General features: G+C 35.1%; 2 protein-coding genes across 2 annotated transcripts; one reads left to right on the top strand and one right to left on the bottom strand.

Annotated features, from left to right (window-relative positions):
- Positions 1-10,072: 10,072 nt before the first annotated feature.
- Positions 10,073-11,281, bottom strand: LOC123654867. The gene has a single exon (XM_045590729.1). The coding sequence runs from the start codon at positions 11,279-11,281 to the stop codon at positions 10,073-10,075; it is 1,209 nt and encodes a 402-aa protein (XP_045446685.1).
- A 1,616-nt stretch (positions 11,282-12,897) lies between these two features.
- Positions 12,898-23,539, top strand: LOC123654866. The gene is made up of 11 exons (XM_045590728.1): positions 12,898-12,903; positions 13,020-13,160; positions 13,666-13,869; positions 15,012-15,183; positions 15,839-15,856; positions 16,232-16,348; positions 18,695-18,954; positions 20,892-21,096; positions 21,354-21,561; positions 22,249-22,429; positions 22,634-23,539. Exons 1-11 carry the CDS (start codon positions 12,898-12,900, stop codon positions 23,435-23,437), a joined length of 2,316 nt encoding a protein of 771 aa, XP_045446684.1. The 3' UTR covers positions 23,438-23,539.
- Positions 23,540-23,626: the final 87 nt, after the last annotated feature.

Here is a 23,626-nt window from a genome sequence, read left to right as displayed (position 1 = left end):
ATAGTGAACGAAGTAATTTCATTACATTTTGATAGATGGCGTTGTGGCAAAGTATTGAACATGACCACAGTCGTCTTAACATCGTCATGTAAATACGTGTCATCAAAGATTACTCAAAAGTTGCTCATTATATCTCAATCATATTTAAAACGGACGACATGACAAGTATTAGCTTTTGATTTATACAAAAAAGATCAAAATCAGTGCACCCAGTAAAAAGATATAACGTATAATACAACGTAGGGTGACGAAAAAACCGTCAAGTAAATACGCAATATTAGATATAACTCACAAATTACGAATCAAATCTCAATTAAATTTGAATGGGACCACGTGACGAATAGTAGCTTTTAATTTATATAAGAAACGTCAAAATCGGTGCACCCAGTAAAAAGTTATGAGGTATAATACAACGTAAGGTGACGAAAATAATGTCAAGTAAATACGCGTTATCAAAGATTAATCAAAAAGTAGTTATCAGATCTCGATAAAATTTATATGTGACCACATGATAAACATCAGCTTTCGATTAAAGTAAAAATTATCAAAATCGATACACCCAGTAAAAAGTTATTGCGGATTTTCAAGAGTTTCTCTCGATTTCTCTAGTATCCCATCATCAGATCCTGGTTTCCTTATCATGGTACCAAACTAGGGATATCCCCTTTTCAACAAAAAAAGAATTATCAAAATCGGTACACCCAGTAGAAAGTTATGTGGTATAATACAACGTAGGTCGACGAAAAAAGCGTCAAGTAAAAACGCATTATTAGATATAATTCGAAAAGTAGTTGTTAGATCTCAAATAAATTTAAATGGGACCAATCGGCACACACCACCTTTCGATTAAAACAAAATTTGTCGAAATCGGTCTACCTGGTCAAAAGTTCTGATGTAACATACATAAAAAAAAAAAAAAAAAAAAAAATACAGTCGAATTGAGAACCTCCTCCTTTTTTGGAAGTCGGTTAAAAACATAGATATTGACGCTTGCTATTCGTATCACTACAGTAAAAATTTTGTAAACTATCATATACTTTACTTATATTAAAGGTATTTATATTATTTGACTGAAATGTATATTATCAATAAAAGAGGTGTAATAACCATAACTCCGAACACACGGTTTTTTCCAAGGCTTTATTTTTTAATGGTTATTTTCTGACATCTTCCAAGCTATTTATAAATGCCATGTTCTCTGTCTAAGGCCGGTTTAACCCGTTAAGATGACGTTACAATCAGGTAAAAGTTAGTGATATACCTGTTATTCTTTTCTTACCATCGAATATTTGCGAGATATTTCTATTCACAACTGTGAATCTAAAAGTTGTAGTTTCTTAATTGAGGCGAAAGGTTTTAGGAGCTTATTCTACTCTACCTCCTGCTGTTAAAATCTATTCGTAACTTATGTGCAGGATAAACTTTATTGTCAAACGGTGAAACGGTTCACAGTCGAATTCTAAAATTGTATGGGATAATTCTATGTTTAATTGTGGATGTAAAAGCCGTAGTTTAGTTGAGGCTTAAGGCTTAAAATGCTCTAATGACCTATTTCACTTCCTGCGGTTAAATTCTATTAGTAACTTACGCTGACGCTACGCTTCCGCCTGTAATATCCGAAGGATATGAATGAAGGGTCAAAGCTTATTACATCACGCTGCTCCAGTAACGGTCGTTATCAGGTGTACATGATAACAACCGGGACCGACGACTTAACATGCTCTCCGAGGCACGGTGGGGAGACCCACAAGGACTGCACAAACACCCATACCACGGCAAACATCTGTATGGCCAATACAAATGTTCGTCCTGTGCGAGGATCGAACCCGCAACCGCCAGAGCACCAGACAAAAACCAGTGCTGTGACCGTTGCGGCAACGCGTCGTCATTAGTAACTTATGTGCAGGATAAACTTTATCAACCAGTGAAGTGGCATGCCCTAAATGGCAGTCAGTCAGTCAGTCAGTAGGTGAATGAGCAAGTTATAACATCCGCTCGAAGTAAGAGATAGTAGAATGTAAATATTAAAGCATGATGTAGAAAGTTTATTCACGTGGTATGTGATAAACAATGACGAGAAATTATTACATGTTCTTACCGCTCATCTAGGTTCAATCAGTAATGAGATATATCGACTGGTAATTACTAAAAGGTCATGAAAGTAATTAATCATCTAACACGTGTCTTTGTTGTGAATTTATCATTAAAATAAATTTTATTGGTTTGACTTACTTGTTTTACAATCAGAGAAAAAACTAATTCTAAGAACCTTTTTCACTAGTTTCTGATAAAGTGCTGAACTTAAAATGGTATCTAAATCTAACAGATAAAAGTTATGTTGTATCAAAGTTTGAATTTTTTTTTTTTTATATTCTCACATCCTGTGAACTGTAAAGTTGTAGATTATTGTTAATTAAAGGTAAACAGAACCTACTTTATCTGCAGCTAATAAAATCTATCAGAAACATGCAATTAACTTTAAAAATCTGTTAAACTGGCCTATAGTTGTGTTGTAGGTACTCGTGCTACTTATATAAGAAATTCATTTTGAGAAAAAATAAACTATTCGTACCGATAACGAAGACCACAAGTTCAAGTTCGTTTCGACACATTGTATGTTATCTGACAGAATATCTAGGAAGTTATTCTTTTTAGCTACCTACTTCGACCTACCGGCGGTAAAAGATAAAAATACAGAATAGTATGCCGTATTGTCTATTATCTCTTCGAATATTATAAAAGCTATCAACGTTTCTATCGCAGTACAACAGAAACTGTTTTGCATTATATTTACATTTAAATGAAATATTAATTAAAAATAAAAATGACATGCTCAATTTTAACTACTACTAGGTATAAACCTATTTTAAAATTAATTACTTTTCTTATTTTGAAAATTTTCATTTACTTTTTTAGAAATTTATATATCTAACTTCTTTGCCGAAAAAAAATCTGGTGCGGCTAAAATACTATTACATTCTGCAACATAGGTATAAAATAGTTTATTACGAAAAAAAAAATGGCGTTTTCTAGATTCGTTCTTAACACATTCCATTAAAATATGATAGGCATACTCTAATACTCCACAAACTGGGCAATTAGGGTGCCGGGTTATAACCTTAAAATGGCCAAAGTTATTGAATGGAAATGTCCTGGCCGTAACCGTAAAGCAGTAACCACGTCATTTTAACCGACTTCCAAAAAAGGAGGAGGTTCTCAATTCGACTGTATTTTTTTTTTTTTTAATGTATGTTACATCAGAACTTTTGACTTGACTTTTGAACAGAACCGGGTGGACCGATTTCGACAAATTTTGTTTTAATCGAAAGGTGGTGTGTGCCAATTGGTCCCATTTAAATGTATTTGAGATCTAACTACTACTTTTCGAGTTATATCTAATAATGCGTTTTTACTTGACGCTTTTTTCGTCGACCTTCGTTGTATTATACCGCATAACTTTCTACTGGATGTATCGATTTTGATAATTCTTTTTTTGCTGGAAAGAAGATATCTCTAGTTTAGTACTATGATAAGGAAACCAGGATCTGATGATGGGATCCCAGAGAAATCGAGGGAAACTCTCGAAAATCCGCAATAACTTTTTATTGGGTGTACCGATTTTGATAATTCTTTTTTCGTTGGAAAGAAGATATCCCTAGTTTATTACCATGATAAGGAAACCAGGATCTGATGATGGAATCCCAGAGAAATTGAGGGAAACTCTTGAAAATGTACAATAACTTTTTACTGGGTGTACCAATTTTAATAATTTTTAATTTAATCAAAAGCTGATGTTTGTCATGTGGTCACATATAAGTTTTATTGAGATCTGATAACTACTTTTTGAGTAATCTTTGATAACGCGTAGTTACTTGACTATATTTTCGTCGATCTACCGATCGAGTTTTTTTTCGTTTGCGAGCAAACACAATTATCTGTGCAATAGCACCCTGTCTATCCAAGGTACGTTGGGCGGTTGAGGTTGCATAGTCCGGTACCAGATGCCTTTGTCTTTCAACCTTTTATCAAAATATTCTTACATAAATCAATACATTTGATTTTACTATAATATGTAAACATTGGGAAAAAATAGGCTCTATCCCATCGCAAGCTCCATTCTTAGCAAGAGTTATATTCATAGCATAGTTATCTGCGATATCGTTAATAACCATAATAGATAGGCTTTTTTTAATTTTTTATTTATATATTTAGAATAACATTATAGAAAATAACAACAATCTAACATATAAAAAAAGTTTATTTTGGACAACTTGGCTCCATAAAAATTGTCTTTTGAGTACCAGAAAATACTTAAAAACTTAATTTTTTAAAGTTAATAATAGGTTTGTTTGATAATTTAAAACTTAGCAGAACAAAGTCCTCCTGACCATATTGGTCGATCAGCAAACAATCCCCAGTCTCGGCAATCTCACTCAGCACAATGTGGCCGCTGTAGCGCACTCTGTTGAATATTGACGCGACCTTTTTTTTATAGTTAGCATATAGACTACAGAAAAATAAGGATGTACAATGAACTTTGAAAAGCGTAATCTTAACAGTATCAGTGCAGCGCCCAAATCTATACACCAGCATAATTGCTCTGACTGACAGTGGCCTACGTTCTCTGCCAATGTTTTATCGTCTTAAAGACTGTCGGTAATGATATAGCTTAGATATTAAAAACTGTAGATTCCTATCTAAATGCACATTATAAATCTTTTTAGGGGGAACAGCATTAGGGCATTTACTGGCATCCTTAAAAACCAAGAACTGCGAATTTTACCATCGTACAACAAACTATGTGAGACAGCGATCTTTTCACAAGCACCGAGTAAGTCAGCAGCATTATATCGTTGGTGTAAATGATGTTATTAATGCACACATTGCTGATATGGCAACCGACACGGATGTTGCTCAGGTCCTGGATCAGTGCGTCCACGTATAAATTAAAAAGTCTCGGGAAGGTCAGACAGGTTACAAACTGCAAAGGTGGTCTTATCACTAATAGTGATCTCTTACAGACTCAATCAAGACATCATTAGAGAAAATATTGATAGCATAAAAAATAAAACATGAAAATTAATTATTTTAACTACATTTTTTTTTCGATAAACACATGTAAATAATACACATATAAATAAATAGAAACGTTGCTAATTTATCTATACATCTATTCTATACTAATAAATAAAATTCGAGTGTCTGTTTGTAATATTAAAATAACCGCTTTTTACTAAATGCATATAGAATTCACGATTCATACACGATAAATATACCACATTAACCTTTTTAATAATCTTTGTGTCTGTCTGTCTGTCTGTCGGTTTGTTCCGGCTAATCTCTGAAAGAGCTGGATGCATTTTGACGGTACTATCACTGGTAGATAGCTGTTGTGATAAGGAGTAACTTAGGCTACTTTTATTTTAGAAATTTATTTATTTTATAACTCTGCGAACTGAACAATAACTTTTTTGTTAAATTCCACGCAGACCAAGTCGCGGGCATAAAAAAGAGGTAAATATTTAATACTGTTTTTGTAAGGGTTTGAAAGAATTGTTGGTCGCGTGAGATGCCATTATTGAACTAATCGTAGTTATCGTTTTAATTACTGTAAAACAAAGAGAATGGTAAACGCCGTCATTTTTTCTCAAATTTATTGAGGTAGGGCGTAGTTGAATATATCCTACTCAAAATTTGGAGCAGCCCGACTGGGAAAGTACCTTGATCTTACAAATCACAACTAAGTAGATATTACTGCTCTTAAGTAGTTCCTGTGGTGAATAAAGTAAGAACTCCTGGGGAGGATCGAGACGAGGGTCGGCAACGCGCTTGCATTACTCCTGGAGTTGTATGCGTCTATAGGCAACGGTAACTGCTTAGATCTCATTAACCTTATCTACGCGTATTTGCCGCATTTGTGGTATACATAATATAGCACTAAATGTGCCGAAGTAGATTTAATTATCTTTTAATAGTAGCCTATCAATTATTGTAAGTAATCTTGCTTACATAAGTAACATCCATGGTAATAAAAGAAGTACTGATTGATATCGTGAAACATAAAGTGTTGTCACTTAAAATATTATAAATCAGACAGAGATCAATATAAAACAATTAAATTTGGTACATTTATGGGTGGAATTTTTGATAAGATTTTAAAGTACGAATCACAGCGTATTAAATACATGATTAATTTCAGATAACAATAGATTGTAGTCGAGATAATTTGTAAACAGTTGTTTAGTACAATTGCTGTTGAAAATATATTCAACATCGAAGACAATTGTTAGTTTTGTTATGGTTTATCTCCAGAGTGGAATGTCCGACATCAATTTTGTTCCAATCAGTTTATAATACAATTACTTACTATGAAGTGCTTTAATTTTGTATTTTTGTGGTTTTCAAACTGATAAATTATCGACGTGATTGTTAACAATGTGTCTTATTGTTCACAATGATTCTCTTCTGTGGAAAAATTCAGTTGTTCAATGATGTGCAATTTAAATAAATTGTTGATCGCTACTTTCATTATTTGGATATTATGTGGTACTCAGGTAAATATGGAAAACTTATGAATAATTTATTTCTTTGTTTGGCTTTTGTATGTCTAAATTGTTTCACTTTAATGTTTTCGTAGTATGGTCAGTATACGCCTGGATTTTGTAATATAGAAACCACTCGAATTCAAAATGTATCAAATTTTTGTTGTTTTTTGTCACATATTTTATGAAGGCGTTTTTGGATTTTCTTTTAGTTTAACCTTATCGTTATAGTTTCTAGTGCATCTTCGAATGCAACAACCGTTAATTACTTTACTTTTTGTACAAATAATAAAGAAATAAATATCTATAATATAAAATACACACACGGTCGGCGGTTCCTTAAATAAGCAACTATCAAGTTGCTTATTTTATTCTTGCTTGTTTTTATAGGTGACAGCTGCCTGATATAATTACATATTTTAACTAGTTTTTTTTTATAATATTATAATATTCGATAAATACATATAAATAATACTTATTTATATATAAATAAATACTATATAAGTATAATAATAATAATAATAATAATAATAATAATAATAATAATAATAATAATAATCATTTATTTCAGAAAAAATCCATAATAAAAATTAAATTAAATTAAATTAAATTAGGTGTTAGTAACAAATAGACTTCAAATAAAATAAAACAAAAAGAGGGTTAGTAACAATTACATTATATAAATTAAATTAAACTAAATTAAAATTTGTGGTTTCCGGTGAGACTCCCGTACTAAAAATAGTAGTCCGCAGCGGGAGCATGGAGCTGTATCCAGCGATGAATCAATGGGGAGTCCCATCGGTCGGCCAACACACTCAGGACGGTGTTCGATGTTCCACGCACTCGCTTCCACAGTGAGGCGCACCGCTTTCTAATGATCGCGTAGAAGCAATTAGTATGCGCCTCGGCGAACATAGACGACGCACTACAGAAGCGTGGCAGACCGAACAACATCCTGAACGCGTTATTGTATTGGACGCGCAGTGCGCTGTAAGCTCGCCGCGTGAAGTCGACCCACAGACTGCAAGTGTAGAAAGATTGACAGTAAGCTTTGAAAAGCGTCAGTTTGACTTGTTTACTACAGCGTGCAAATCTGTGAATCAACATGTTACAACGAACAGACAACGTCCTACGCTCTCTTTCAATGTCAACCGTATCTGACAAGTTCTCAGTGACCCAGTGACCCAGATATTTGAATCGGTCTACTCTTTTTAGCTGGGATCCCCCTAGTGTAACACAAGCAACTCTCCTACTCCTCGTATCCTTAGCCTGAAAAACCATGAACTCACTTTTAAGCGCGTTATATTTGAGCCCATGAGCCACTGCGTATTCCTCACATAATTTAAGTAACTTAGTCAGGGCACCGATCGACGGGCTCAGCAACACCATATCATCTGCGTAGCTTATGTTATTTATGCACGTCCCGCCTACATGGCATCCCACGTAAGTGCTGCTGAGCCCCTCGATCAGTTTGTTCATATACAAGTTGAAAAGCTTTGGTGAGGTCAACCCTCCTTGCCTCACTCCACATTCTAGCCCATACTCATCCGACCTCGAGCCAGCCCATTTAACGCAATTCCTTTGGTTGTCATACCAATATTTAAATATTGATATGACATCCGAAGGTAGACTGGTTTCACATCTTAGCTTATTCCACAATAAATTATATGATACTAAATCGAATGCCTTCGACAAGTCCAAAAAACAAGCATAGACTGGAGTTTTTCTAGCCGTGTAGTACTGCACGGTCTGCTTGAGACAGAAAATGGCACTCTCTGTGGACAGACCTGGCTTAAAACCGAACTGTAAGTCATGGATGTCAATGTTTTCGGTCAGTTTTCTGTCAAGCAAACCGTCAAGCACCTTGGCTATAACCGTAGCCAATGATATAGGCCTATAATTGGAAATGTCGGAGGCATCCCCAGTTCTATTTTTTATAATAGGCACAACAACAGTAAACATCAATTCTTTCGGCAAGTAAGAATGGCTTAAACATAAATTAAATAACATAGTAAGCACTCGAGGCAAGTGCACCCCCGCGTACTTCAGATGCTCGATGCTGAGATCGTCGTGACCGGGAGACTTACCTCCGATCATTCCTTTGATAACCGAGGCGACCTCGGACTCAGAAAATTTGATAGTAAGGTCCCCGTCGCGACACCCAGCATCGAACTCCTGTGACGCCAGAGGGAGGGGACACTCCACCTTAAAGTGCTCACGGAAGGCATTCGCTACATCGGTAGGATTAAACTTACCATCTACACTCACGGGGAGACTCGACTTTGGATTAAGTTTATTTGTATTTTTCCAAAATTTGTTAAAATCTTTGTCAGCATGATTTTGTGCAATTATATCCAATTTTATTTGTTTCTCGTTATTTTGACAATATTTTAACTTCGTTTTAAATAGCTTTCTCGATTCACGCATCTTATCATAAATAAAACCATAGTATGGTTTACCATATAGTAACCAAGACTGATACCAAAATCGAGCCTCCCTGTGAGCAGCTCTAACGTGCATATTCCAGCCCGTTATACACCTGTGCCTCTTAACTTTTTTATCTTTATAGCTACATTTTGCTGAGTCTCTCAGAATACATATAATTTCATCATACATAGATGCTATTTTAATTTTATGGTCGACATTGGAACACTTTTTATCGGTACATGCACAAAGATCCGCTGGATATTCCACTGTGCGTAGCTTATTATTACAATAATCGGTATATTTCTGTATTTGATCACTGTCCCTTTCTCCCCATTTTATTTTATTATAAGATTGCGTGGGGGTCACAATTTTACACTGGATATTATTAATATTACACTCAATTAATAAGGGAAAGTGATCAGACCAGTAAACGTTATGATACAGAACAGAAACATTAAATACAGAATGCCGCGCGGCACTGGTAACAACACAATGGTCAAGCCATCTGCGAGAGCCGTATGAATCACTAATATATGTATAGGTGTCGCTAGGTAATAGTTCCATATCTACACATGACCACATATTTTCGCTACAGAAAGTTAAAAGTTCTATCGAAAATTGCTCACCTGGGTGTGCATTGAAGTCCCCAAGTATAAAGACAGTCTCGACACTGTTCGTATCCACTATAGCACTTATTTCACCCATACAGTTTGTAAAATCCGTAAGATTCACCGCCGAGTCTGTAGGCATGTACACAGTAATCACTAACATCGACTTACCGCTGTCGAGGTTAATTTTAATAGCCGCCACACGCTCACTATGACACTCAACTACCGACACACGCGGGAACGTAGACTTCCTCCACAATAGTGCCACTCCTCCGTAAGGTCGTCCACGGAGGATACCCTGAGAAGTGTCTACAGCTGATTTTCCCGTAAACGCGAAGTCATTGTCTATACTTCCCAGAAAGTCGATGTCATGTGGTAAGAGCCATGTCTCTTGTAAGGCAATTATATCAGAGTTTCGACAGAGTGACCTCAAGCAAGCAACAGACCGGCGTACATTTTTACAGTTGAAGCTTATTATTCTAGTTGAAACAGCCATTATTGATTGATTTGATCATATGTACTCCTTGGCACTTGGCCACTTTTATGTCGTCCTTTAAAGTCTATAAAACGTCTAAACGAGACTCCTTCCGGCCAGAATTCATCCTTTAAAAAGTATGTTAACTTACTTTTAGGCACATAGACTTTGTATGCGTTATATTCCTTTGGCGTTTTCATAATAACTTTTTCTAAGTCAACATAAACGTCTGCTTTATTTTTAACATAAGTTAGAATGTCATCCTTCGTCACATCTTTCGCTACGTTATAAATATACAATGGGATTCGTATGTCCGCAGCCTTAAAATTTACATTGGATTCGACAACGGCTTTTCCTTTGTTTCCAACAAATTTATTTTTAAATTTCTTTTTTTGTACTAATATCCATTTATTTTCTTCTTGGGGCTTCCATTCACCGTGATTTAAAACTTGAGTGTAAGTTTTTATCTCCTGCGACCTGCGGTCATTGTAGCACGGCCCGTCTTTCGGTTTTGTAGGCAAAGGAGTAAACGACGTACAAGTCACGCTCTCGCTCGTCACTGCCATCGCGTTGTTTACCTTTTCGAACGGTTCGCTCACAGCTGACTCAATGACGTTCACCGGCGACATAGCATTATTCACCTGTTCAGTCGCTGACGTTTTTTCCTTTCTACCCTCATCATGGTGTATATTTTCGTAACGGTTTTTTGCTTTCGGTGATAATGAGTAAACACCCTCACAAAAATCCATCTCACGACTAATAGGATGCAATCCCATAGGTCCACTGTTACATTCAAAACTTTCTAATCTACAGGCTCCCCTCTTCGGATTTATATGTCTAGACAAATTGTTTACAAACGATACTCCTTTTAGTGTTTCAATATCCTTTTTCAATTTATTTAAATCTTCCTTACTTGCACAGCACTGAGAGATATTATTGATATCCTGGCGCATTTTCACCAAATCCTTAAGGATTTGCGTTACATCTACATGGTCGAAAAGAACCGGGGGTAGTTTTTGCAACTCCCGAGCGACAAATATCGGTAAAACTTCAGGATCAGCTTCCTTCAGTGTACATAGGATGTCATCTATGTCTCTCAAAGTCTTCCCATCACGCTTTCTGGTCTTCATCTGCTTCGATAGGGACTCATACAGTAGACGTTTAGCAGTCGTAATATCACTTTGAGAAAACGCTGTGACGCATATGCGGCTGATACTTTCTTCGTCCATATTACATATAGTAAATAATATATAAATCAGACCCAATAAATATGACCAGACACTTACTATTAAGGACCAATTCTACTGCAGTAGGTTTGTGGGCTACAAAAATTCAAAAAAAATTCAAAATAGTTCATTTAACTGTAAAGATACACATGGATTGTACCTGTTGCGCTGGCGGTTGCGGGTTCGATCCCCGCACATGACAAACATTTGTATTGGCCATACAGGTGTTTGCCGTGGTCTGGGTGTTTGTGCAGTCCTTGTGGGTCTCCCCACCGTGCCTCGGAGAGCACGTTAAGCTGTCGGTCCCGGTTGTTCTTGTACACCTGATAGCGATCGTTACTCATAGTATGCAATATATCCGCCAACCCGCATTGGAGCAGCGTGGTGGATTAAGATCGATCCTTCTCCTACATGGGAAAAGAGGCCATTGCCTAGTAGTGGGATATTACAGGCTGAAGCGTACAAGATACACATTACATAGAAGGAACAGTGATAGCTAGGAAAGCTAGAAAGGTAAATAAAGCCCATATGTATATATGTATATCTATAAACTTCAACTGTAAACGGCAATATGACGATGACGGCAATTTTAATTTTTAGAAACTATCGGCTATTGTGTTGTGTTTTATTTTTAACATTTATACATCGATACTTTGCACCCTTGCGTGCGCTCTCTAACACCCGGTTTTCCGAGTACCGGGTGCACCACATGGCACACCCCCACTAAAAGTTAATCTTTGGTAGTAGTAGTAAAAAAGATACAATACAATTCTTCAATATTTCAAAAATGCTTTTTCGTTACAAAACAATCTCATTTTTCACTAATAATATAAGTGTTTTTGTATACATATATATTTAGTTTTTTTTTTTAAATTTAAAATTGACATCCACAGGCTTTAAAATGCTCATGCCTTATTTTGTTGAACATCATGCATTATAATGCCACAGAGGATTTGCACACAGACATACACACTTGCATACACATATACATTTATATTATTATTTATTTGTTTCTATGTACGTCACACACTCCACTGGTGTCACTCTGTTTCATGGCCCTGGACAAAGCCCTTGCCAGCGACATGTCGCGCTTGTAGATGGTTCTTTTCAGGTGTACATAGTTTGGCAATAAAGAGAACCGAATTGCTGTGGTTGTATTACAAAAAGTACGTATAGAGCCAAATACAATTTTTAAAACTCTCCATACGCTAGGTATTACTCAAATGTTTGTGTACCGGCCTATTGATAGGTACAATGAAACCTCCTCTGTTTGTGGTAGACGATTCATCTGGCCGTCCATAATGTTCGTATGAAAAAGGCGATCAAAACAGTAAGGGAAAGTATTCGAAAAAATCCTTATCCGAAAGTAAAATATTTTATCTTGTGATTGTGACATGAAGATAGCACCTAGAATCATGTCGCGTATTTTAAAAGATTACTTAGAAATTGCAGCCTATAAGAGACGCAGCAGTACTTAGCAGTACTTAAATAATAATTTAAAAAAGATAGGGTGGTAAAATCAAAACAACTACTTAAGCGGTACGCAAAGAGAGGTCACAGAAAAATTTTGTTTATGGATGAAGAAATTTTTACAACTGAGCAATAATTTAACAAACAAAATGACCGTATTTATTATGATTAATAAATGTTACATGCAATAGAAAAAATGTTTTCTTCGCAATATTATATATTTGCATTATTATATATTTTGAATAATATTAAAATGATATTTCTTTAACAGGTCGAGTGCTATTTTAAAGATAGTTTTTGCCCTGCAAACTTTGATTCGAATGAGTGGAATCCATACCAGCGTAATCCTCGCGTGGCTCATCACGCAAATGGACAACTTAACTGTGAAAAACCTGACATTTACATATGCGAGGTATTTTATACATATATATGCATGTAGAAGTTAAGAAAAGACCATCAGATGTGAGGAAAAAAATATTTAATCTATACAAAGTATATTAATTGGAGTCATCACAGATTTATTTTTTTAAAACAAGTATTTCTGGTTGCATTTATCGTGAAAAATTATTATTTTTATTAAATTATTTTTCGTAGAGAAATTATTCAGGATCCTCAAAACTTTATTGCCTAAATAGTAGATACAACATACGAATCCGGCGGTTTTTTTTTTTACTTGCGGTAATGGCTTACCATCAGGTCAGCAGTACGCTTGTTTTCCAACCTAATTGTAAATAAAAAATATAAGAAATTAAATTTTTCGAATCGAATATAAAAATCCCTCATTTAGAAAATAAAAAAAAACTGTTATGAAAAGAACCAGATTCTTCAAATGAACAATTACAAAATTAAGTTAGCAGTAAAGTTTAAAAAAAAAAGTATTACACCTATTGTAATTTTTTTGTGTTTTATTTTGCCAGGAACCGCCAAATCCAATATCGACGGATGCCGGAAAGGCTTGCAATTACCGCAATATTTGGTACCATGAGCAGGTTTTTAGATGGGTCGCGGGAAGGGGATGCCTTTTCTACACTCCAGACTTTCTTTACGTGGGGGGTACAAACCCTATTAATTTGAACGCAGCGTGTGTCTATAGGAATATGCTCGCACCATGCTTGGAAGTTGTTAGTATCTATTTTTTTTTATGTTAATTATCAAAATAGTTAGTTATATGACTGATATATTGTATAGTAAGAATAGATATAAATGAGTGTGAGTCTGAAGTGTCTAATATAATATGTATCTCATAGTAAAATTATTTTAAAAACATTATTACTGAAATCTCAAATTGTATGCTATATTTTAGATTTAAGACGTTAAATTAAGTACCTACACTTTATTAGTAGCGTCAATGTCTTCTGAATAAAAAGTAGTAATAAGTATAATAAGTAATATACTACTTCATTGGCTAGCTAACTTCAGGTCGCTAACTTCCTCATCGTTGACTAGCTAACTTCAGGGTCTCAGTTGTTTTGTGACGGTGTGCGCGCGCATCCTAAAAACTTATTTTTCATCATTTTCCCTAACGCGTCAAAAGAAGTATGACCCTATGGAAAATATCTCATAAACCTCATAAAAGCAAGGACAAATGCTGAGCAAATTCTCATGCCGAGTCATGAGAGATTATGAGGTCTATGAGAATTTGGTCTGCATTTGTCCATGTTTTTATGAGGTATATGAGATTTTTTCCATAGGGAACCTCTACCGTTTTTCCGCCGGATTACTGGATCCGTTTTTCTGGATTGCAATCACTAATCTCGACCCGCAACCCATTCATTAGTATTTATGGTACTTAGGAGGTTTTGTCTTAAAATACGAATACGTGTTTAGAGCTAAATCATATAAAACGAATAAACAAATAAAAATCTCTATAAATAAAAATCTATAAGTATTTTTGTCTGGCCGATTCTTTTCTGCATAATCATTCATCACATTCCGAATCGACGGTAATTATTAATTAACTAAAAGTAATATAATTTTAATTTGTAAAATGACAATTCAAAAGTGTTTCTGAAGGCTACTTGAATAAACTACTATTATATATTTTGTTGCACTCTTGTGAGGCAGAAGGTATTATAAATATTTGTATGACCACAGAATTGATATTTGAGCTTCAACTAAGAATAAACAAACACTTTTTCAATATTATTGAAAATTACACCTTTAGTGAAATAGAGGTTAAAAAATTGTGCACAGGCATGGGCGTAGAATGCAAAGTACATAGGTTTATAATATTCTCATTATTTTTAAAAACCTTTGATTTTAGGTTAAAGAGGATGGCACCTGCGGTTGCTATCCGTTTGATCCCAGTTTCGAAGAGGTTGCAGTAACAGTACGTAAAGCATTAATACCATCAGCTCAAAGACGATGGGAAAACTGTTATTATGCAGCTAGTGACTGTTGTAGTCACTTTATGGATGGAAATATGGATGCCAATGGTGAATAATGAGCTACATTTTTTATTCTTTTAATCGGTAATAATTATTCGGATAAGTAGGAGACATACCAATGGAATACAATATATATATATTTAATAGTTGTCTACTGCCTGCTATCATCGTTGATTTTGGCTCATTGAAAAGAAATGTAATGAAATCAAAATAATGAATTGGTTTCTAACGTGCCGCAAATGATAAAATCGAAATAGATCTTAAGCATCGACCAATTAGAATAAGAAATGCTGATGACGTTAAACAGTATCTAAACACAATGGGCAGGAAATAATGGGCGACTTATGAATAGGTTACGATTGTTATCAGGCACGAGTGTCTAAGGCTATCTGTACTATCCTATAATGTGTCTTCAGCCTAGTCAAATTGTTTGTTATCATTAGTTACTTTATTAATGAGCGCCATATCGTTTGTTTATGATATCGCGGTCGGATGCTTGTAAGTATATAAATAATATATTTCGACTACCCCGTTGGGGCAATTTGTAGTGGCCCTCTTTACTGCTCTGCGGGTTGCTTGTTCCGTTCTCGCCTGAGTCTGGGTATTTGTATTTATATATTTCTATGTATATTTATTGAAAAAAAAATATAGCTATAACAGTCGGCTGTTACCTATGACACAAGCATTAAATTGCTTACCATAGGAACAGACGACCATGTGTGTATGTTATAAGTTACGTTATAAGTTAATATACCTATATATGACACAATTGATATGGAAATCTTGTAAATCAGCTGAGGAAAACCTTATTATACGACCATACATATATACGTAGGTACTATATATTTCGTCGTCATACAATCTATGACATGACCACAAAAACTTTCTCATTCGTACTTCTGATGCGAACTTACCTATAAAACATTCCCAGCACCCGAACTTCCTGTTGCTTGACCCAAAGTAACTTAAGAGTAGAGTGAATAGATCGCTTAAACTAGAAAAATAAGTACATGCCAATATAGACCAAACCTTCAATTCTCGTGGATGCCCCACGAGACTACAGACAACTATCATATGAAGAATATAAAATTTTTAGGTCACTGCGTACCAACATTCGACGCCTGGTCCTGTTGGGGTGCTGCACAAAATGGCACCATTGCTGAAAATGTGTGCCCAGAGTTTGCCTACTCAAACTCCGGGCCTTCCTGTTATCGTAAGATCTTTTTATTAGGTAGATTAAGGTAGAAATAAATTCTAGGGTTCAAAGTTTCGCTTCGTTTTAAGATTCATGGATATAATTGAACATAATATAAAAGCAAGTAAAAAAAACTACCACAACACAAGTCCTAGAACAATGCAGCTCATAAAAATACTTAAAATGCTTATATTTATTTCTTTTTTAGCTCGACTAGGCCGATTGTATCGACCCAGCTTTCTGCTCTGGGGGCTGTGGGTTCGATTCTCACTCAGTGTTTTGGTGTAATATATTTAATTATTTATACATGTATTATTACAGTCAGTACACACAGTCAGTGCACAGTTACAGTGTTTGTGCAGTCCTTGTGGGTCTCCCCACTGTGCCACGGAGAGCACGTTAAGCCGTCGGTCGCGGTTGTTATCATGTACACCTGATAGCGATCGTTACTCGTAGTAGGGAATATATCCGCCAACACGCATTGGAGCAGCGTGGTGGATTAAGCTCTAATCCTTCTCCAACATGTTGAAAGAGGCCTATGCCTAGTAGTTGGGATATTACAGGCTGAAGCGACATGTATTATGTATATGTATGTTCATCGAAAAAAATGTAGCTATAGGCATAACAAAAATATTATTAGCCGACGTAAACCACCCGAGTAGAAATTTTTTCGTCTTCCTGAGAAGGACCGGACCAGGCGTGCCTGATCTGGATTAGATAAGGCATGTAACGCAGATGATTGGTCTGGACCTGATCAGGATGAGATGAAATTTCCTGATCGGGTCCAGATCAGGAAATCTTATCTCATCCTGATCAGCCGGTTCGGTCCTTTTAAAAAACACGAATGTATATTGTTCAAAAAATTGTTTAATAAAAAAAAGAAGTAAATTGATATTATAAATATGTTACTCAACATAATTATTATGATATTTATTTCCGTTTATTTTTTCCAGTGTATTATATATTTATGTTTTTAATTTAAATATTAATTATTTTTATTTATTTTTATGTTATTAATTAATTATTATTATTAATTAAATTTTATTTATTAACTTCTACTAAGTAACTATTAATTAACTATTTTCTATTACTTACGAGTGCTCCACAGTGTAGAAATGGACTCCCTGCTAGACTGTCCTGATAACTGTATATATACTAAGTTCGCTTAAAAACTTTAATAGCGCGATTTAGGCTCAGTTCACGTAATTTCTTTCAGACTATCCTGATCCGGACCGGACCGGGTCCTGATCCAGTATGCCTTACTATACTTGATATATTTTACATCAGGCTATCCTGATCTGGACCGAACCGGGACCTGATCCAGTATGCCTTACCATACTTGATTATATTTTACATCAGGCTATCCTGATCTGGACCGGACCGGGTCCTGATCCAGTATGCCTTACCATACTAGATTATATTTTACATCAGGCTATCTTTGTCTGGACCAGACCTGGTCCTGATAGAGCTTGCCGGACCTGGCATGCCTTATTCTATCCTGATCCGGTCCAGATACATGATCTGGTTGAGCCTGACCTTTTTTCTAGTCGGGCACATAATACGATGATACATTTATATGTAGGTACTGTATATGTAGTTTCTTATTTTTACTTCTGATACGGTACGTTCGTATAAAACATTCCCAGCATCCGAATTTTTTGTCGCTTGAACTAAATTAACTTGAGTGTAGAGTGAAAAGTTCGCTTTGACTAGAACAGTAAAGTTGCGACCATGTGTGTATGTTATTGATATTTATTGATTTATTGAATTTAAAGCGAAATAAAAAAACATGTGTTCTTATTTATATTTGTCGACAGTATAAAATTACATAAATAATTTTAAAAAAAAGTTTACTAGTAATATTTTAGTTTTACAAACGTCATATTATACAGTCGTGTGACTGATATTACGTCACTTCCGTTATATATTTTTCTTACGGTTTAGTAGTTAGTGCTGTGTGGCTACGGCACTAAAGAATTTAGCCACCCCCTCTCTTCCCGTGGGTGTCGTAAGAGGCGACTAAGGGATAACAAGGTTCCACAACCACCTCGGAACTTAAGAAACCGACCGATGGCGGGATAACCATCCAACTGCTGGCTTTGAAATACACAGGCCGAAGACGGGCAGCAGCGTCTTCGGTGCGACAAAGCCAGTACTGCGGTCACCAACCCGCCTCCCAGCGTGGTGACTATGGGCAAAACACATGAGTACACGTTATTTTTGGCGTAAACTTGTGGAGGCCTATGTCCAGCAGTGGACTGTATAGGCTGTAATAATAATAATAATAAAAAATAGTATCACATTTTTTTCTGCCTGCCGTAAGGAATTTCGTTCTAATATTTATTTATTGAATTAACCGCCTAGATTACAGCACAAAGGAGTGCTACTCGAACGGCACGTGGGAGCAGCGCACGGAGTACGGCTCGTGCAGCGTCACGCCGCGGCTCGTCGGCCGCTACGGCTACCACGTCGCCATGCTGGCGTTCTCCAGCGCCTCGTGTCTTCCCGCCATCTTTATATTCTTCATCTACAAGCGGCTGCGCGTCATTCGCGTAGCTTTACACAGGAACCTGCTCATCGCTATCGCTGTGAGGAATATCCTCGTCATAGTCAGTAGAACTGAGGTGAGGATATAGTTTGACATTAATCCAAATGTACCGATAGAAGTGTAATTGATCATCACCTTAGAAACCATTTCAGGAAATTAAACTTTAAGCTTACTTCTCATCATAGTTGTGTTTGCTCGCAAACGAAAAAAAAACCGACTTCAATTACATTGACGAGTAATACAACGTAGATCGACGAAAAAATAGTCAAGTAACTATGCGTTATCAAAGATTACTCAAAAAGTAGTTATCAGATCTCGATAAAATTTATATGTGACCACATGATAAACATTAGCTTTCGATTAAATTAAAAATTATTAAAATCGGTACACCCAGTAAAAAATTATTGCGGATTTTCATGAGTTTCCCTCGATTTCTCTGGGATCCCATCATCAGATCCTGGTTTCCTTATCGTGGTACTAAACTAGGGATATCTTCTTTCCAACAAAAAAGAATTATCAAAATCGGTATACCCAGTAAAAAGTTATTGCAGATTTTCAAGAGTCTCCCTCGATTTCTCTGGGATCCCATCATCAGATCTTGGTTTCCTTATCATGGTACTAAACTAGGGATATCTTCTTTCCAAGGTTCCTAGGTCGACGAAAAAAGCGTCAAGTAAAAACGCATTATTAGATATAACTCGAAAAGTAGTTGTTAGATCTCAAATAAATTTAAATGGGACCAATTGACACACACCACCTTTAAAAAAAATTGTCGAAATCGGTCCACACGGTCAAAAGTTCTGATGTAACTTACATAAAAAAAAATACAGTCGAATTGAGAACCTCCTCCTTTTTTGGAAGTCGGTTAAAAAGAAAAGATCCCTGTGACATTTACACAATGAATACTAAGTACTATTATAAACACTTGATTTTTTTTAATTTAATCATTACAGTTTTACTATGCTCAGTAGTAAGTAAAGTATTAGAAGACTAGATATTAAAATTGTATAGGGTTAAAAGTGCTCAGTGCATGAATTACCTAATTATAAATGATCTGCGATAGTTACACTTAAATAACGTCGTTTCTAAATAAGAACAAAAAAATATGTATGAATGTTTAATTAGATAATATATATTTATCTTAATAAGTCGATTACGATAACTTGATCTCATATGTCACCTCTAATAATGAACAATTAGTAAGTTTATTACCTTATACTCATAATAGAGTGAATATTTTATATTAGGGAATGAATGATACTTCCTTCTAAAATTTGTTAAACTATTAATAACTGCTACACGTATAGTTTTATTAGGAAAGTCTACGTAACCTTGTTCCTTGCAGATAAAGCCATTATTATGTATTTTATTAGCCACCAAAACCTGCAAAAAACCAGAAGAAAATACTGTATTTTGAATTAAAATCTATTTATCTCCCAATTTCGTCACTAAAAACATAAAATTGTTGCCGATAACTTCATTATTATAAAAACTCTAGTTATTGTCTAGAAATGCATCATGACATTCTAATTACCAACTTCGAGTATTTCAAAAATATTTAAAGGCCTCTTCGATTTAAAAGAAGTGATGGATGGGCAGCTTTTAGTCAGAAGCTTCATTAATTGCTTGATGTATTTAAATTTTCATCATTCAAAACGTATCTAACATCAAAACTTGATTGAATGTTTGATTGATTTAGCTTGTAACATGCCACTACTGGACACGTGCCTCATGCTCCATCTAAATCCACCACGCTGCCCACTACGGTTTAGCGGACACATTCTCTACTAAGTGTAACGATTGCTATTAGGTTTTGTACTCCCTGAGGCACGATAGCTAAACGAACAATGACAGTTATCAATACCGGAAACAAATATTTACAATAGAATTATGTACGAGCGCGAATTAAGACCGAGACCGCCAATGTTTAGGCCACTAACGCACCACTACACCATAACCGTCATCGATATCAATCGATCGATTAAAATAGGATATTTTTATACAAAATTTCAGATCTACATAGACGAGTTAACCAGCATAGATGACACCGCAATGTCTGTCCACAGCATAGCTTGTAGAGTTCTAGCAGTGGCGGAGCGTGTTGCTGGTAACGCAGTGTTTGTGTGCATGTTAGTAGAGGGAATTTATTTGCACAGACTGATAGTAGCAGTTTTCAGACAGAAGTTAAATGTGTCATTGCTATATGGAATTGGAGCAGGTTGGTAGAGAACATATTGATTAATTAATTTCTGTTGGATTTAAATAGAATTGTATTAATAAAAATTCCCTCCATCTTTATAAATTATAAGTAAAATATCACCAATATATAATCTCAGCAAAATTATAATATATAATTGTTTAATAACGTATATAAAAAAACGGTTCAAAAATAGTCCCTTGTATAACCCATATTTTGAGCATAATCTAAAAAGGGTATGTCACTTTTAAAACATGTTTTTTTTCTGTTACATTCAGTTATCGCCATAGTCCCCGTTGTTGCATGGGCAACAGTAATGGGTCTACACAACGACCATTCCTGCTGGGTGGTGTATACAGTAGAGCATATACAGTGGATACTAGACGGTCCACGGATATTTATCTTAGTTCTAAATACAATATTATTCATCGATGTGTTAAGAGTTTTACTCACAAAACTTCGGAACTCGGAAAACGCTAACCAATTGTAAGTATAAGAACTTTAAAGACATTTTTATTTATAAATTACATAAAATAGGGAGCTCTAAAATAACATTGTGATTTGACTCAGGATCAGCCAGTTTCATATATCATGAGATCATCAGTGCAAGCCAAATTAAAAAATACCCCAAACTAAGTAGGTATTAGTGATGTGGACCGATTACGTTTTTCAACACAGATAAATACCATATTAGTTATTAAAAAAAAAAACGGTTTTAACCTACTTCAAAAACGGAGGATGATCTCAATGGGGTTGTATTTTTATGTGTGCTACCCCATAACTTTTCTCTGAGTGATTTTGATGATTCCTTTTAAAAAAAATTCTAACCAGTACTTAAGTTTTTATTTTATTCTATAACAAGCCATCTGATATCAAAAACCGGTAATTTAGTTTTTTTTATGAAACCTTAACATACACACGCGGCTGTTTCTAAGATAAGTAATTTAATGTTTGAATTATAGGTAACAGCCGACTATTGTAGCTACATATATTTTTAATAAACAAACATACACCTCTTCGACATATACATAGTAAATACATATTACACTTGGACTAGGAGCGGTAATCGAACCCACAACCTACGAAGCAGATACCAGTCACTGCAAACTACGCTAACGGACTAGTACGAGTATCTGTGTTTTTTATGTTACTGAACTTTTTTATCTTTTATAGGAGCACGGCAAAAGCAACGTTATTCCTTATGCCGCTATTCGGGACTCAGTTCATCTTCACTGCGATCAGACCGAACACGACAAATTGCTTGTACGAGCAGGTGTATTACTTTGTAGCTTACACGATAGAGGGCTTGCAGGGGTTGCTCGTCTCTTTACTCTACTGCTACGCTAATAAAGAGGTAGTATTATCAAAATATATTCTTGTAAACATTTTAGATTTTATATTGAGACTATGTGCAAAATGTTTTTATAACACTAATTAAACTTAAATATTTAATGCAATTCGCTTTATTTTATATTTGTTATAAATTTATATAATTTTTAGTACAAGTATCGTAATTAAATTTGAAATCTATAAATCATATATCATTTTATCTTTTAAGGTCCACGCACTTATAAAAGCGACGTATAAGAAGACAGAGAACGTAGTAGTTTCGCATATAAGAGGCTCAAACTATCCCAGAAATAGTGTCGATCCTCAATCAGATCGAAGACATACATACAGCACCGGTCTTCATTCCCAAAACACAGACTACATGAAGAACAGATATTCAACAATAACACCCAAATTACACGTCGCTGAAATAATTTCTATACAAGCAAGCGAAAGATTAGCAGAAATACTAGAACCTGTGTATGAAACTATTGATAATGGTATTGTAAATGAAGGCTACGATTACTTGGAACGGTCTGATAATGACTCGGGGTATATGCCTAGAAACTCTAAAGTAGAAGAATATTATGGCTTTACAAATGCATCTAGTATTTCTATAGGATGTCCAGATTGGCTTAAATTTGCGTCACCACCTGAAAGTGTATACAATAATTCAATTGACACATCCGACGTACTGAATAAAGATAAAACTGTGATACCATTGGTAAACGACGGAGATGCATCAGTAGATCAAAAACAACAAGAAAATATATCTTTGTCTGAAGTAAATGGCTATAAGAGTCCGATTGAAGTCAATTCTGATAACGATAATGCAAATGCATCAACAGAGGTCGATAGGACCGTACCAGAAATAGTTACAGATATAGAATTAAAAAATTCTGACGATAAAACAATGCTAGATGAAATAATGCAATATATAGTTACAAATAGGAACGAAGATGTTAAGCTGAACCCTGAACTTCTGTTACCTAATAGACCTGATGGGGAGAAAATTGTATTTTTAGATCCCTAAATAGTAGATTTATTTTGTAGTCTTTATTCTTCGCTGACTTACTTTAGATTACAAATTTGTTTTATATACTAAACGTAATTTTATTAATATAATATTCAGATATGACCACTTATTTTTATTCCTCCCTAAATATTTTCTGACTTAATACTATAACTAAATCCCCTTGAAAATCTTAAGTGTACGCTAAAT

Source organism: Melitaea cinxia, chromosome 7 (genome assembly GCF_905220565.1).
Source record: "Melitaea cinxia chromosome 7, ilMelCinx1.1, whole genome shotgun sequence".
Classification (NCBI taxonomy): domain Eukaryota; kingdom Metazoa; phylum Arthropoda; class Insecta; order Lepidoptera; family Nymphalidae; genus Melitaea; species Melitaea cinxia.
This window is presented reverse-complemented; position numbering and strand designations above follow the sequence as displayed.

Coding starts and splice junctions, on each gene's coding strand:
- LOC123654866 (XM_045590728.1), top strand. Junction 13,161..13,665: donor CTGACATTTACATATGCGAG/GTATTTTATACA, acceptor TTATTTTGCCAG/GAACCGCCAAATCCAATATC. Junction 13,870..15,011: donor TCGCACCATGCTTGGAAGTT/GTTAGTATCTAT, acceptor CTTTGATTTTAG/GTTAAAGAGGATGGCACCTG.
- LOC123654867 (XM_045590729.1), bottom strand. CDS start 11,281: ATGGACGAAGAAAGTATCAGCCGCATATGCGTCACAGCGTTTTCTCAA.